This window comes from Bradysia coprophila, unplaced genomic scaffold (genome assembly GCF_014529535.1).
Source record: "Bradysia coprophila strain Holo2 unplaced genomic scaffold, BU_Bcop_v1 contig_373, whole genome shotgun sequence".
Taxonomy (NCBI): domain Eukaryota; kingdom Metazoa; phylum Arthropoda; class Insecta; order Diptera; family Sciaridae; genus Bradysia; species Bradysia coprophila.
This window is the reverse complement of record NW_023503632.1, coordinates 839,924-857,945: the sequence shown is the minus strand read 5'-3', so window position 1 is coordinate 857,945 and position 18,022 is coordinate 839,924. Positions and strand designations below refer to the sequence as shown.

General features: G+C 37.5%; 1 protein-coding gene across 4 annotated transcripts; it reads right to left on the bottom strand.

Annotated features, from left to right (window-relative positions):
• Positions 1 to 447: 447 nt before the first annotated feature.
• Positions 448 to 18,022, bottom strand: LOC119082115 (neuropathy target esterase sws). Of its 4 annotated transcripts, XM_037191493.1 has the most exons (17): positions 17,748 to 18,004; positions 17,589 to 17,670; positions 12,050 to 12,609; positions 11,644 to 11,988; positions 11,383 to 11,586; positions 11,097 to 11,323; positions 10,783 to 11,038; positions 10,564 to 10,720; positions 9,926 to 10,497; positions 9,585 to 9,860; positions 9,319 to 9,505; positions 7,133 to 7,249; positions 3,499 to 3,615; positions 1,327 to 1,538; positions 1,050 to 1,261; positions 854 to 977; positions 448 to 783 (listed from the first exon to the last, which is right to left on the bottom strand). In XM_037191493.1, the coding sequence occupies exons 1-17, from the start codon at positions 17,841 to 17,843 to the stop codon at positions 592 to 594; spliced, it is 3,936 nt and encodes a 1,311-aa protein (XP_037047388.1). In that variant the 5' UTR covers positions 17,844 to 18,004; the 3' UTR covers positions 448 to 591. The 4 variants fall into 4 exon arrangements, with proteins under 4 accessions (XP_037047388.1, XP_037047390.1, XP_037047391.1 ...); XM_037191495.1 differs by lacking the exon at positions 7,133 to 7,249; XM_037191494.1 differs by lacking the exon at positions 3,499 to 3,615 and having other exon boundaries at positions 457 to 783; positions 17,748 to 18,022.

Sequence of the window (18,022 nt, the reverse complement as noted above, 5' to 3'; positions counted from 1 at the left end):
AAACGTAACAGAAATATTTCCATAAAAATCGTATGTCCGTGTGACTTTAAGGTTGTCAGCAACTTTTCTATGACTTTTGTTGTTGCAAAGTAAACAGAGTTTGATGTTTGAAAAGTGCTGTCCATAAAAATTGAATTACGGGGTTACTTACCAACCTAAAATCAATACAGCGGCAGGGATTTCGTTTAGCATTGTATCCCTTGTTGTCAGTTTCTCATCAATTTGTTCCTCATTACTTTACAACATTTAGTGGAACGGTGGGTCTGTGTGATAATTCTGATCGGAGCCGAGTTCGGATCTTCCTTAATATTTCATTTCTCTTTCTATTTAAATTTAAAGTTGCACTCATTTTCCACATGTTCACAATCATGTAAATGTATTATTACAACAAACCAATAAAATAATAAACTTTCATCAGTTGTGATTGATTGAAAGTGTAGACAAGGCTTTTATTCGCTTACGTATAACGATTTATTGACTCAATTTCTCTTTCCTCTCTTTCTTGTACAATAACTCAATCCAATTTTAAAATTAGCCTCGCTGAACAAAAACAAAAAAAATGATTTTCAGCTTAAAAGGAGACGGTGTCTACTACATTCCATTGTGGTCAGGTGATAAAGACAATTTTGTATCATTTGGTAACGATGATGTTGACGATGTCATTTCCGACCGTTGTAACGATAGCCGTGACGGATATTCAAATTCGTCGGAGTCCATTTCGTTTTCAGATAGCGACAACGATCCAGTTCCTCGGTTCAATACACGCATCGATAAATTACGATTCTGTGGGAATGAAGGAAAACTTATCAGTAGCGGTCAACTCTACGAAAAACAAAGAATGTTTTTTACTGACCAGCGTAGTTGGTTCCGAAATGTATCCATCGTATTCTTCGTCTGATGACGAAGATGGATCGATCTTTTCATGTCTAGTCTCAGGTAACTTACAAACTATTTGTGCTAAATCAATGAACGTGTATCTGGTGACGAAAAAAAATAATTTTTTGGTAAATTTTCTGTTGTCTTGCATCGATTAGTCGTCGAAGACTTACTCATTCAGTGAATGTGAATGCTTTTTTGGTAACTCTTTACTGAACCATTGATTGAAACGTCCCAACCGACCCGATTTTGCCATCATATCGAAGCAATTACGGCCATGAACGTATCCAACTTCTTTAATTTCATCAAAACTTCCAAAAGCTAACGTTTTGTATTTATCTATCGGTGGTCGGATGTACTCGCAATAAGAACTATTTTTTACTTCCTGGAAATCAATCGAAAACAAATTGACTCTCAATCGAAAAACAAAAGCTTTCGTCTCTCGTTTACCTCTAATTGTCGCACGCAAGACACATAAGCCAAGCGAGACTGTATATCCGGAAGGTTAGGTACTTTAACAGGTGTGGTGAATGGGTTCCATTTCTTATACAGCAGCCACCATCCCGATAAGTCATCGCCATAATCGGTGAGATCGGTATCGTCTTGGGAACCCACATCGACGGCTATTATATGCGCCGCTCCAAGGTTGTACATTACGTCAGCTGTTGAATGGGTGATAAAAAGAGGCAAAAATATTTTTGGATTATTGTGGGAGGTGGTAGGGGCGGTGAAATATTCGTTGTTCAGTTCATGCAGAAAATAATGTTTCACTAAATCAAATTCTATTACACTGAATGCAATAAATCAACTCAAACTAAATTAGAAGTGGAATTGGAGAAGGTTTGATCATTGGGCCATATTTATTTTCTTAAATTCATAAACTACATAAATTAAGGGTAAACGCCGGTGTACTCTTGTCAATATGTCTAGTATGTCTCTAAGTTAATTCAATTTGTTCCATTATCGGTATTACAAATAGTAGAAATTCAGAGTAGACTGACTGCGCTCCGATGTAATAGTCCATGATGTTAAGTTCTAACAGAATCAGAAAGTTCTGCTCGCAGAAGTAAGCATAATAATTCTTCCATATCTTCAAACGTTGCACGTGTGGTGCTAATGTCTCCAACGGGAACAAAAACGTTGCAGAGTTTGGCGGATAGTATTATTGCATTGAAATCTGATTAAGTTCAGTTCATTTCAATTTAGACAAACAATTTGCATTAGTTAGTACAGTCAGAGGCAGTGAAGAGTGAAATTTCAGCATGAAATTACTTCAGCTGTTTTCCAGCTGATCCACACAAACAATCAAAACTGTTTATTTATACGTCCTTCTCTTTATACGGTTTTACCACTTCCCCGCACGAGCGTGTAGGAGCTTCAACTGTATAAACAGTTTTGATTGTACGTGTGGATCAGCTGAAAAACAACTGAAGCAAACTTATGCTGAAATTTCACTACCTCTGACTGTAGATGGCTAATTTATCAAATTGCGATGCTGTGACGTCTATCCTTTTACATAAATCGCGAAACAAAATCAGGCAGTAGGGATGGTACAGGGATCGGAACGGAAGGGTCAACAATGGTTATTTGTGTACCTGTTTTGGACGATTGATTTTAGGCAATTTCGCGGATTGTAGGCCGAACGAAGTGAGGCTTGCAAGCGAAAAAGCCTTAAATCAACCGTCCCAAACAGGTGCACATGTAAGTTTTCATGCAGAGGGCCGGAAACCCGAGAAAATTCGAAAAATTGCCCTCATTTTCGGCCCCGAAGCATGAAAATTACAATTACAATTACTCACTTCGTTCGGCCTACAATCCGCGAAATCGTCCAAAACAGGTACACAAATAACCATTCTTAACTAGATGTCGAAAATCATGTTTCGCTCCCCGAACAATTGTACTACTATACTCTAACAGATTGACTTACTTCCTGTCGCAGATCTTGAGGGTGCAAATACTACACGAAATTAGTTACCGGTCTAAATATACCGCAAAGAAAAAAAAGTGCAAAGACTTTATATAAACAATAAAATTAACATAAAAATTGTTGACAACAGTAAATTAATCAATTTTAAAATGTAATTTGAATAGTCGCTTGTGTATAAATCGGTTATACGTTTCCAGTTAGTTTTCTTGCTGTTTAACATAACACAATGTCTTGAGTGTGCAAAACAACATTTAGCCAATAATATAAATGTTCACAAATCGAATAACATTTAAATTGAATTGAATTAATTACATTTAATAATACGATATGTCACAATTCGTCCATGCAATCTACATTACGACATGGAATGGGTTAGTAGTATTTTTATCATCATACAAAAATAACTCTGGAAGTGAGTGTTGCGTTCGTGTGGTTCATGCAAATGTATCTTCAAGTTTTGACAAAAAATTTCGATTTTCGATTTTTACAGTCAGAGACAGCAAAATTTCAGCATGAATTTGCTTCAGCTGTTTTTAAGCTGATACACACATCCATTAAGCAAGCATAAACAGTTTTGATTGGATGTGTGGATCAGCTGAAGCAAAATTTTCACTGTCTCTGACTGTAAAAATCGAAAAACTGTGTAATGTTGTTTTCTAAAAAAAATAATAAAAATTCACAAATATTTCATGTACCTGGCACGTTGTTTACGTAACAACCATCTACGAGAAGATGCCCATCTCTGTAATCACAAATCGGTGGGAAAACACCAGCTACAGACATTGAAGCCCTAACAAAGCGCCATAACGATCCTTTTTTGAAGATGAAGATGTTTGTTTATGGTTATATTAAGATAAATTTCATAGGACAAGCAGTTTTCACATTTCATTTAACAAAAAAGCCATCAAATTTGATCGAAACGTTCGCCGATCGATCGATGATGATCAATATTCCATTTTAAATTTTGAAAAAAACCTTGTTACGATAGCGTTATGATGAGTTAGGCGAAATATATTTTTGTTTTTAAATTGTTGGTTGGCGATTTCATATGGTAGCCCAACACCCGCTACGCCATTTACACGTAAATTTACAGAGATGGATGAAATGGTCGTCATATTCGCAAACGTTGATATGAACGTAGATGTAGCAAAATGTTCGTTTTGACTCAATAAACTTACTTGGGACCTGTTGGTCTCACTTGTTTGTATTCTGATATTACTGGACAATATCACATAAAAGCACATAAATGCGAGTAGCATTTTAGAAGTATTTAAATGATTTTGTGGCGGTTGTGATATACTGATACAACACTGTAAATTAGTGCAACGTTTCTACGTACTTAGTCGTTGGGCTATGGTTGCGTTATCTTTTCCATTACTTTAGATTTTGAATTCGTTTTTTGAAGATTTTGTGTGTTTGTTTCCATACAGTCAGAGGCATTGAAATTTCTGCATTAATTTTCTTCGGCTGTTTTTGAGCTGATCCACCCATACAATTAAAACTGAAAACTGTTTATACTGTTGAAGCTGTAACACGCGCGTGTGCGTGGTAGTGGTAAAAATGTATGAACAGTTTTGTTTTGATTGTATTTCTGGATCAGCTAAAGCAATTCATGCTGAAATTTCACTGCCCCTGACTGTACAAATAAAATTTAGAATTAATGCAATGCGAATAGCGACGTTAAGAACCTAACGTAGCAGATTCCTGCCTTTGAGTAAGTTTAATTAAAACAGGAACATAATGGACTGATTTAAATCAGGTCAGGTTGATACTGAATGAACGTAAAGTCGAAAATTTAGTTTCAGATCAAATGTCGCGTTCCGGTCAGGTTCAGGAGGACCTAAAATTTTCGGTGCAAATTGATCTGAATCCGGCGGACTTGGAATGAGAAAACCTGATTTGAATCGGGACAGTTTTAGATTGAACCTGAAATATTATATTGGGGTTCAGTTCAAGGTCAGTTTCAGATCAAGTTCAGGTTAAGATCAAGTTCAGTTTCAGATGAAGATCAGTTTCAGGTCAACCTGAACTAAATAAGTTCGATCTGAACTTAATCGAAGTTTTAGTACCCATAGATAAAATCGCATTCGCAGTTGTCATAACCACTCTTTAATTGATTCCAAGAGTTTTTCCTTAGACTGGATAAGTATAACACGCACACATAGCCAAACAAAGTTACAATTGAAATGAATGGACAAACATTACAATAAAATAAAATCAATCGAACATAGAGAGGCAAAAAAAGTGAAATGTTTATAGACTTGCAAGTAGCACGCGCACGGAGCTGTTCATGCACATCATTTACCTATAGGGAGTTTTTTTTTGCTTAAATCGTTTTGCTGAAAAGTCTTTTCATTTATTTTCCACATCGAACTGTCTTTCTTATCACAAAATTATATTTCAAAGTGTCCCTTCCTTCAACCGTATTTCTGCTTAAATAACAAAATATTTTCGGACTACCGAGTAAACACTAGTCTTTTTAACTGATAAAAATTGTGCAGAATACGTTGGATGTGTAATTTTTAAATTGCTGTGTCCTCGAACAGCCCCGTGTCTTTACAAGTTTGCTATATGCAGCGACATGAAAATTTAAATGGAATATGATCGTAACTAATGACATTCACCACCGAATATTACCTAAAACGAATCAAATCTATGGATTCATCAACGAATCAAGTTTGCTTATCGTCGGCAAGGTTTGAAAATCAAATAAAACAATTTTTTTTTAGGAAAACAAATTTGTAAAACATTTGGAAAATTAACAAAATGGTCTGAGTTTTTTTCTTCTTCTTCTTCTTTTCATCGATTTTTAATTATAATTTGCTACAAGAAGCGAATAGGAATAAATATTACCGTCTTTGCCCAGGTACGAGTATTTGTAATTACTAATTGTTTTTGTTCACGCTGCCCTACAACTCATATTGAACTTACGAATCGATTTTAACGATAGAATTCTTGTGTTAAAAACGGTCTGTAAGTTTTTGTATGCGTTGGTAGGGCAACAAAGGTGTCAGTTAAAACTAATAAACCCAGACCGCAAGCGCTTTTCTATCCCTCATCGGTGTATGGAGATTTTTACGACTTTTGTTTAGCCGTAACGAGGAATTGCCACATTTAAAAAAAATCGAAATTGATGTTAAAATAAAGATATTTGAGCCAAATGAAACGGTCATTTGTTTACTAAAGGGAGAAAATAGGAAATTCCAACAACAGCGAAAGTTTGTTGCCAGAGCGAAGCGAGAGTCGTAATTTGCTCGAGTTGGTGTTTCCTACTTTCTCCTCGATGTGAACACATAATTTTTCATCCGTGCGTCAGCATTTTGTAAAACCAAAACAAAGTGACAGTTGGAAAGAGAAAAAAAAAACTTTTTCATGTGTTGGCGCCGAAGATGGGGGAGTTTCCAACAAGAAAATTTCAATTGAATTTTTTCTTGAAACTTAGGGGATCATTCATAAATTACGTAACGCTTTTTCAGTGCTGCCATCAAAATATAAATTTCAAAAAACTCGAGAATCAGTCGGCATATTTGCCTATTTCCCGACTGATGCGACGGGTGTCAAATGAAATGTATTGACGAGACGAACCAGAATATTTAATTTTTAAGATAATCAGGTTTGTAGGCCGGTACCTTTTGGCAAGAAAACAAGCAAAACTGCATATTTTTCTTTTTTCCTTATCATGTTTTCCCGCACCACACTCTTCATGAAGTTCAAAATATGTTCCATCTACCCATTTAGATAAACATAGTGGATTTCCGCGAATTCCTCGAGTTATTGAAGTGTTGATTATGATAACAACACTGAAAGAGGCTCCGTAATTTATGAAAGATCCTTAAGACAATAGATAGTAACTAGGTATACCCTAGTTACGGTCATCATAGCAGTCGAACAAATGTTTTTCAGCTAGCGAAATCTAACAATATTCTCCATTTGCCGGCCCGACGAGGGACATAAAAGACCCGTTGAATCCGGTCTATATACTAAATTAACACACTAAACACAAGACGAAGAAAAGCGACTATTCAAATTAATTTCTAAACAAACTCATGCTTAAAATAGGAAATGTTTCCGTAACAGTTTAATGAAAATAGACTATTCCTTGTGCCGTTTTGTCCCATTCAAGTAAATAAAATTGCGTTTGTCGGATTCATCAAAACCAATCATCATTTTTAGGAGTCTTGTTAGTAGTGTAAGGTCGCTAACAATAAAATTAAAATCAGGCAAAAGTGAAACTATACAACGAATACGTTCAACTATGTACACATCAATTTTGTTGTAATTTAGCAAAAATAAATTAAATCAAACAAAAAACAATCAACAAAAATTTACCTGGCAAATTGTTTACATATCCGCCATCGAGCAGTAGATGACCATCTTTGGGATCACAAAGGGGTGGCATATAACCGCTCAAGGACATTGATGCCCTTACAAAGCGCCATAACGATCCTTTTTGTGTTTGGGATGTGTATTAGAAGTTTTAGGAATAATAATTTTCGATTTTTTCAATTTTAATTGGTTTGCCGGGCGGCTTTGTTTGGCCTTAAATTTATTTACTTAAAACACACAAAAAAAAACTCAGAACATTTTTCATAATTTTGTGTTTATACCATTTGCTTGCTGTACGGTATGGTACTGGTTTCTCATAGAGACACTCACCAAAACGTTTAAATTCACTCAATTCACCGAAAAGTATACAAATTTTGGTTGTGAGCTTTCAACGTTGTTCATATAATTTCTCTCTAACTGTCTGGCAATGGATCTAGAGGATTGGATTAAAAGGAACAGGTTTCCGCACAAAATTAAATTAAATGTCAACTTTAACTTTAACGAGTTTATGAGGTCTAGATTAGACTAGAGTTTCTGGTTGGCTTCTTCAATTGAGAAGCTGGAACCCAGATCAAAGATCCTTTGTTCCCCTAGCGGGAGGCTCTGAGGTCTAACAACTTTCTGAAAAACTATTGAAGTTCGTAAATTAAGTAGGGATAATCTATATCTAGCTTCGCTTAAATTGTTCTGGTTTCTAAACCAGAATTTAAATTGTAATCAGGAATTACGATGTCGAACCAAAATCTGGAGATTTATGGAATCAGCTGCAGTAGTTGATACATACAAATTCATCGTATTTGGGTTACGTCCCATGAGTCATTCAGTGCGTACATCATTGCAGCCACCAAACACACTACAACTACCCAAATTATGAAGCTGTAGTGAACTTTAGGACTTTACCAATGCGATATAATCGTTAGAAAAATTCCATGTAGAATTGTCTGACACTGGAATCGAAGCCAGATGATTTTGGTGGAAGGCTAGTACGTAACCACAATTGTACGTTCGAAGAGTAAATAGGTATACTCGAAGAATCTGGTAAGTAGAAAATCTCTGACTTAGGAATTGAGCAAAAGGTTGGTGGTTTTGTCATCAATATTCCGTGTCTGTGTCTCTGTTTCAATATATTGAAACTTGTTTAAAAAATTGAGACTAAACAACGAACTTTAGGCTTTGATTCTGGTACTTCAATTTCTTTCTTCCATACAACTTTTGACAATGCAAATTCTCTGATACGTTTGCCACGAAAGGTTTTTGCCTACATAAATATATCCTTTACATGCTTGCGGGTCGAAATTTTTTCTTTTCATCGAATTTCATAAACTTTCGACGCCCACAGCATGTAAAGTTCACTTCGCCTCAGATCAACAAAATTCTCACTTTTTATCCGTAGTTATGTAAAATACTATTACATGACTGTGCTTTCGTTTTTTTCGTGTGTATTTTATTGGTCCAAGGCGCAGCCGAGGTCAATAAACACAAGAAAACGATACTTTTCATATTTTTGTCCCTAGTTTCCGACGCATGTAGCATGTAAATATGACTATTACATGCTCTGGATTTCCCTAGGGTCGAAAGTGGCTTATTGACATCACTAGGGAAACAAGAGAATTGGTTAAAGAGCATGTAAATTCATTATTCAAAACTAGGGATAAAAATGAAAAGTGACGTCTCACTTCACAAGCTGACGCGAGGCGAAGCCGACCTTTCAAACCTCGTCATGAAAATAACTCAAAAAATTGCGCTACCTCCTCAATCAAAGCACTATGTTCTACCTACGGCCACTTCAATTAAATTTGTCTTGGCTGAAATGAAAGCTTAAATGTGAAGAAGACACAGAGAACCGTTCCAGACAGTCACAGGAAAAGATATGCTCACGTTGAACGTTGAATAAACAAAAAATGAATTTCTTAAGCTAAGATGATCCAAAATTTTGATAATTTGACTGATGAATGTGACAAAAGTTGAATGTTCAATTTTTACCCTCTCAATTGACCGCGCCTCAATTTCTTTTGCAAATAATTTCAATTTTGAGACTTGGTTCTGGGCAAAAGTTCCTCCCAACTTTTGCACTTTCATCAATTTGGTGATGCGAATGAAAGCGAATTGTCCCTAGCAACCAATACCATATTATCAAGAAAAGAATGGAAATAAAAAGAAGGAAAAATTACCCCGGCACTATCACTCACCATTTGTATGCACTCGGCATGTACTTGCTGTTATATCCGTGGTCAGTGTAAAGTACGGAGTCCATAAGTCTTCTATGTAAATATCACCGAATGTGTCGCGTATTGTTTCGTTGAAACCCCGACCAGAGAACATGGACGTGATTGGATACGTTAAGTCTAAGATTTGACGATGCCATTGGGTCATTTTCTGCCAGGCGAACGGAGATGAAATAATTAGATCTGTCCAGTCATTCAACTGGGTCGGATTAGCGGTTGATTTAAATTACCTTTGACCATTCACGAGCCTTTTGGGTAACGGTAGCAATGTTACGATCGACACACCACAGTGCACCCATAAATGCACCAATGCTAACGCCACCGACCATATCAATAGGAATTCCAGCTTCCTGAATTGCTTTCAACATTCCAACATGAGCGGCTCCTCTGGCACCACCGCCACCTAAAACTAAACCAACGGAATTCCCCGTCAGCCATCGAGCCAAACGCGAGAAATCTGAATGCATATTCGGCTCCGACATCAAGACTTTGCTGTAGAGGTCATTCTGTGAATGGAAACAAGACATCAATTCCATCGATCCGATCAACTATGTCCATCGCGCACACTTACTATTCGATATTGACTCTTTCTGGTAAACATTCGCTTCGCACATTGAATGTGATGGTGATTTGTCACCCACGGTCGCAAATTCAGCCATTGCAACGTATTCACCGGTGGTTTATTCGCCGATTCGCGATGCAACAGTACCAGTTCCTTTTGCGTACGCATTGCCATTTTGTCGATTTCTTTTTCGAATTTCCCGACTGTTGGTGCCCGATCTCCCAGCCCAACAATGATGATAACGTCGGCTTGTCGCATGCATCGTTGTGTCCATGCACTCAGGTTATAGTCACATTGATACAAAGTTATTATGTTCCGATCTTCTTGTTGAGCCAGCCAACTCGTCAATCGATACTCGTAATTCGGCTCCAGTATGCTCACGCCAAGAGATTTTCGCACAACATCCGATGTGAGTCGTAATGAAGGTCCAACAGCGCACAACGAGTGATATAACTCATAGGTGAAGGCAGTTAATGGTACGTCCTCGCTGACAGGGACCAACGCAACTGTCGAATATTTATGCGTTACTGGATTCGCTTCTAGTGGCGTTGCACCCGGTTTTGATGGCATCGATCCTGCAGCTAAACATGTTAACAGAAAGAATGGAAATTATTTCTCTCGCTGAATGGACGGTTGCGTCAACCAACCTAGTATTCTATGGCTAAGCAGTCGGATCAGCTTCGTGACCACAACCGGATACTTTATCTTGATCGCATTGAAGAGACCTTCGGGAAGTTTGGCCAACTCGGAATCACGTACAGCCAAAGCTGTTGTAGTCCGCGACGTTTCGGTTATCATTTCCACCTGTGGCGACACAATCGTTAAGATTTTCAGCTCGTAAAACATCTCGATAGTCATTCACTCACAATTCCGACCATATCCCCTTTGCCATACTCGCCGACAATTTCCTTTTTTCCATTGGCCTGCGTCACAACGGATCGCAAGCGTCCGCTCAACACAATGTACGTACTGTCACCGATTTCATCCTGTCTGTAAACGGCACGACCAGATTCCAAGAAAATCCAATCCAAGGCGTAATCACATTGTCGCACCAATGGTGACAAACGACGCACGACCGTATTGGCTACATCGAGTACAACAGTTGGTTTGACGCGCATGATGCTAGAATATGTAAAATTGTTGTCAATTCCCGAGTAAAGTCTGAGAGGCGATAACTTACCTGTAAACAGTGTTGCGCTTCAAAAGTGCAATGCGAGAGTAATGCTTAGCCCGCACTGTATACAAACTAGATTCTCCAGTCAAAACGGCCAGCCCTCCGATCATTTCGCCCGGATAAGCGTTGTGCGAATGGACTTCCGAGTCTGCTTTACTTTTGCTACCCGGAATGGATGATCCTTGCTGGACCAATGTTAGACTTCCACTCAAGATGTACACCAGACAAACATCCTACAAATTGACCGTACAGAAAACCATCAACCATCAGTGGACATATTGATTGAACATACCTCGGTTTTGCCTTCCGTCAATATCGTTACGCCAGGATGTGCTTCCTTTAATTCAACATGACCTTCGAGCAACTTCTTTTCCGATTCCTCCAATCCCAACTCCTTCATGAAACCGTCAACCGCAATGGAATACAACGTTGGCTCGTCCGTTTGATCTAGCGTACCAGACGGCTTGCGCGAATGACCCATATACGGAACGTTTGACTGAAATTGGTTGGGAAAACTTATTCCAAACCGTTAAATCGATTTGACTTTTCTTACGTCTGACAAATCAGCCAACATATCGGGTCGGCTCGACAGTACTTCCGTTGATAACGAATGAACGGGGTTCAGATCCTGCAGTTGTTTCTTGTTAATCGGAGACTTGTTCAAGATAAGGCTTCCCCGTTTCGGTCTGTTTTGCACCAATTCCGAGCTCAGTCCTAAGTAATTTCGTAAGGCTGTAAAGGTGACGCGTTGCAGGCGAATCATTATGACCTGCATGACACGAATCAGAATGTCCGGGCTCTCCTCGAAAATTTCTTTGAAGGCATCCATTGGAAGTCGTATCACGGTCGATCGTTCGACAGCCTTGGCTGTAACCGACTTGTATACACTCGCATTTCCCTGGATGTGAAACGAAAATTTGGAGAAAATATTTGGCAGTAAATTTGAAAGCTAAAATTACGTTCAGAACGTCAATGAAGCTCAGCAAGGATGTCACCGATTCACCTTTCTTGACTAGCTTCAACGATAACGTGCTACCATCGGCATTATTAATTAGAACATTCAACAATCCGGACTGCACGATAAACACACTGTCATCGATGTCGCCGATCTTGAACAGTAAATCGTTCGTATCCAAATTGATGATCTCTGTGTGACGACAAAGCTTCAAAAAAATCGGCTTCTCAAAGTGACCGAAAATGCGGATTCCCTGCAACATATACAATGCATCTGGTGGAACGCGATCACTGCCCTCGGCCATTTCTTCCAAATATTCTGCCGGTGGTTCCACGGTTTTTATTTGCATCGGTATGCTTTCACGTTTAAGCTGAAGAATTCGCTTTGCAAAACGCATAACGGCACGACGCTTTCGCCCTTGACCACCGTATACCGCTTGGCCGGTAGTTTTCACCTTACGCATTATTCTTCGACCGTAGAACAGCATCTTGTCACGCTTTCGGAATCGAAGACGATTCGCTTCGGCCTGCGCATGTTGAGATAGTAAGGAGGCACGTTCGTAACCTTGGATAAAATGGAAGAGAAAGTATTTAGTCGCTCAGTGAGTTCCGTTTCGTAGAAGTATTTTTAGTCAATTTTCGATTATTTTTTCTCACGCTTACATAATCACAACCAGAACCGATACACATCACATGGTAAACAAAACATGCCATTCTCAATGGCAATGAACTTTTTTATCTGAAAATAAATGGCAGGCATCCCACTCTAAACGAAAAGAGTTTTCCATCAGCAGAAACGTGTCACATTAGCGAATTATAAGGAAAATGAAATTTAATTTTCAAGGTTTTTTTTATTAACACAAAAGCTCGTAGGAATGTTCGTAACGGAGCTAAATTAATACATTTTATTTTTCTTATAATTCATCAATGCGACACGTACCGTTGCTGCATTTAACTATTCATTTGGAGCATATGAATGCAATTATATCGTCCAACTAATTAAAAACAAAATCGGGCTAACATCACAAACGTTTCCATTATAGCATTTCAGTGTTAAGAAGCCAAAACAACCTATCACATTTTACCTATCCACGCCATTAGATTATAAATTTATACGTCAGAGAGAGCTTTTTTCTCCTTTGTTACGATCTGTCAGTTTTTGTATTTTGCGATTTAGTATGGAAATGAAAACTAAAATTTAGATATCTTTGCTGTTTTAAGTGGTTTTTCACATTTTTTTTGGACCAAAATGTTTTCAAGTGTGTTTGGAATCGATTGACATTAATAAAATAAAAAAAATATTTTGACACAATCTGTTAATGCCAATCGATTCCAAACACACTTTATAACATTTAAATTTATACGACTAATGGCGTGGATTTGCTTTTAAGAAGCTTTCGAAAGCTCTCAGCTTTTTAGCCCCGTACGAAGTACAAAGGGGCTTATAGGATTACGATGCCGTGTGTAATTGATGGAATTCGAAGCAGACGGTAAGGGCAAAGTGTTTGCCTATGTTCATAGATGACGAATCTGCAATACAAATTTTGTCTGTCCGTCTGTCCGTCACGTCGATATCTTGAGTAAATCAAATCCTATTTCAAATTTTTTTTCCCCTGAAAGATAGTCGAAATAGTGAGGCTAAGTTCGAAGATGGTCATATTCGGGTCGGCCCTTCGTGAGTTAGGGCCACCTAAGTGATTTAAGGTCTTTTGGTGATATTTATGGCAAAATAAACGATGGAAATGTAAATGACACGGCAAATGATAGGTATTGTCAATACCAATCCAAAAAAAAGTTTTTTAAAATCGGGTGAGTGGACCGTGAGTTAGGGCCTCAGAAGTGAAATGCTACTAGGGCCCTATGTGTATTTTACATAGAACTCGAGTAAATTTCATTCGTTTTTCGTAATTTTTGTTTCATTTGGAAGGTAATCAAAAGCCGAATAGAATGTTGTTGAAAAAAATTAAATTTGGGTCCTTGGCCTAAGACCGCTACTACGGCCCTATGTGTATTTTACATATAACTCGAGTAAATTTCATCCGTTTTTCGTAATTTTTGTTTTATTTGGAAGGTAATTAAAGGCCGAATAGAATGTTGTTGAAAAAAATTATATTTGGGTCCTTGGACTAAGGCCACTACTAGGGCCCTATGTGTATTTTACATATAACTCGAGTAAATTTCATCCGTCTTTCGTAATTTTTGTTTCATTTGGAAGGTAATCAAAAGCCGAATAGAATGTTGTTGAAAAAAATTAAATTTGGGTCCTTGGCCTAAGACCGCTACTAGGGCCCTATGTGTATTTTACATATAACTCGAGCAAAGTTCATGCGTTTTTCATAATTTTTGTTTGATTTGGAAGGTAATCAAAGGCCGAATAGAATGTAGTTGAAAAAAAATTTAAATTTGGATCCTCGGACTGAGGCCGATACTAGGCCCTTTGTGTATTTATACTCAAAAAAATAAATTTTTTAGGGCGATTTGAAATTTTTGTTTCATTTGAAAGGAACGTCGTACGTGGCTTCGTAATTGCGCTATACGCAATTTGTAAGACGTACATATTACATAATAATTTTACTTTAACTACATTAACCGGCGCAATAGGCTTACGGTCAAAGTAGGGTGACAGGCGCACTAAGGTCACGTACGATATACGGGTTTGTACGGGGCTCAGTCGCAGCAAACGCTCCGACTGTACTGATGGCTGGTTTTTTTTGATTCCAATGAAAATTTTTATTATTTCTGTGAAATACAAAAGGAGCTTAAAGCTCATACGAAAGCTTTTTAATGGTAAAGACACAAATTCGATATGTTGCTTTGGCTTAACACTGGAGTAATGGTCATTTTGGGGAGAAAATAAGAAATGCGAAATCAATCGAGTTAGAATTTCCCATTTCTCGCCGAGGTAAACACATCGGTGTGTGGCGTGAATAACCGCTTTTATCCACAAAATCATTTTTGTGGAGAAGAGGAGGTTATTCACGCCACGCAAGGATGAAAATTGCTTTTCACAGCGCAGACATTTTTTCACCTCAGCTGAAACTTCGGTAGCCTTTGTTGTGAAAAATGTTGTGTTGTTTGTGACCAAGACACCCGAGGTAAAATAACTATTCGGTTTTATGTTGAAGCAAGCCGGTTGCTAAGCACATGAATAAGCCAACATACATTTTAGTGCGCTTTTATGACCGGGTACCACAGACCTATTGATTTTGCTGGTACATAGTTAATACTTTAAGTATCGCGATTCGACGAGATCGGGAACCCCATTTTGTATAATTGATGACTTCCGCTCTTGACGTCATTTCAGCTTATTCTACTTTTTTTAAAAATGTCAAAGAAGAAACTCTGCACATGTGGGAGGCCTGCAATTGTTTTGATCTGTGCTGTTGCGTCATAATATATTTTGCCACTTCAGATATTCTACTTCAAGGTACAAGGAAAATGAAGGAATTTCTTTCTTGATTGTATTGAAAAAACAAACAGAAATACGATAAGATTGTGTTTCACTTGACAACGCCAATGCTTTTAGCACTATCGTAATTGTTCTAGTGATAATGACACAGTTTCTCAAACAGACATCGTTTGTGATAAAGACACGTGCCATGTTCATATAAACCTATTGCTTCCCCAAGCTCGCCTCTCCTTGTGTTATCACCATATGATATGTAAAAGAAAAACGAAACAATGGAATGTGTAGTGTACACAGAAATGCTTATCGTTTGAACATAATATTATCATAAAAGCAATAACGTGGGGACATTTACGGTAAACGTTTTACCACTTGCATGTTTCGATTTAATGTCCACGCACGAATTCAATTCCCAGCCGATGTTCTATCTCAATTTGTAAATCATAATTAATTCGAGGTTAACGAGTAAAGTTCAAACATATTTCGTTGATCAGAACAGTGTTGGTCGTGTGGTAGTTTTACATTTTACATGGACTGATTCAATTTAATTTTTCAATCAATCAGCACGGTTCATGCAAACCAATTTCATGGCAATGATTATTTACAATTCTGTCGCTCACTTTTGCACAACGTTATTGCAATCAGTTCAAAGGCGATATTTGCACAGAATGTTTCTATTTTAAAACTCGTTACGGCTAGGTGCATTTTAAACCAATTCCAAAAGGCCAAATAGACATTTTTCTTGCTAATAAAAACGTTTCTCTCGTAATTCAACGATAACACAGACGGTTATATTACATATATGCGAGAAACCTTCAAAACGCAACTATTTATCGACTTGTTCGGTATTTGAAAATCAATAAAATGGTCACGCGTAGGTAATGTTTACTTTAAAGTTACATTTTTTGAAAGAGACAGTAAGTTTGATGGAAATTCTTGGAATCGCACAATTCAGCATTCATGCTTCGGATGTTGCGGTCTATTGTTAAAAGAACAGCGATAGCCTATGTTCCATACTTATCGCTTTCACTTATGGGAACGTGTGTTTAACAGATGATTGGCTGTTGCTAAACTGTTACCGACTACGATGACTAAAACAAGACACAGTTGAAGTATCCGATTTTTATAGTTCGAACAAATGAAGTAATAGATCCAATCGCATTATGACAAAATTTCATAGAACGGTGTTGCGGGCTTGCAGTAAAAAAATATTTTTTCTCATAGTTTCTAGGACAATCGTTCCTCAGGTGTGAGAATTAGGAGAAATTGAAAGAAATTAAATTGAAAACACCATTTTATTCAGTGTTCAGACTAGGCCGTACTCGTTTCCATTGTCAATGGCTGACACAACCTTAGGACCTTGTGGTTCTGCAAGAACCGGCGAAGTAGCCTCAATTAGGTCGGTCTTTGTAAATGAGTATAGATTAATTTTCCAATTGATTTCTTCGATAGGGACAACTTCACGTACTCGGTGGTTCATTGGACACATTGTTTACTAAACACGAATGCCATTCGGAAAGCATTACACCTAAAGAAACCTCTAACTTAATAGTCGATGGCGATGCAATTTGTTACAATGATAAGTTCGATGACGGCTGAGATCTTACGCAGTACGTTGTTCGTTTACTTTGCAAAACAAATCAATTTTCATTTAAGAAATTTCTGGTGATAATTCTGGCCGTATAAATATACTACGATGGGCTTAAAATAGAGTAGCACGTCAAATAGAGTCGTTTCAATTGCTGTTTATTATCGGTATGCAGTCCGATTTGAATGGAGATTATTCGTATCAAGACACACTAACTCACGAACATTGAGAAGTGAATTGAACAAAAAACAGTGAAGCGAATGCGAGTCAATATGCTTACCACACAACAAAAAAGCCTTCAATGAAATTGTAAGAAAAGAAAATACTGAAAAAAAAACAACAGCAACAAAACGTCGGACTCATTTGTATTGGTGCACACGAAAATCGTCATTGTGTTCAAAATGCAAGTGAGATGTGCATTCAATGTTATCGGTTTTGTTTGTAACATACGGTTCTGTACACAAAATAGAAAAGATTTTTCTTTGGTGTTCGAAAAGAACAGAATTCTGATTTCCGATAGAATTTCTTTAGAATATTATGATTGACTCACCCCTTATCACCCATTGTCGCCAGTAGTACCATCCATAGATTGTTATTGTTATTATTGTAAGCACACTTACGGACCATATAAACTGGAAGGATGAGTAAGACAAATTTCGTTTTTTTACATTCAAATTGGAAATTACGTAGTAACTACAAAATGCATTACATTGTCCTTTAGAACATCACCGAATAAAAACCATTTTCCGTCTGTGTTATCGCTATCTTGATTGTAAACATATTTAATTGGATTGAATGCATCCATTTTCTTTAAACAGAAAAGCAACTAAATTCTATGCTGATTGATGCACAAACACATTTTCAAATTTGTTGTGACGATGAGCAATTCATTTTTTTTCTTTCGTTCCTTTTAGCTTTCGATCTGTATAAGCAAATTATTATGTCAGATGACAACTTACTACTGTCGCCGAACACCGTCTCTGT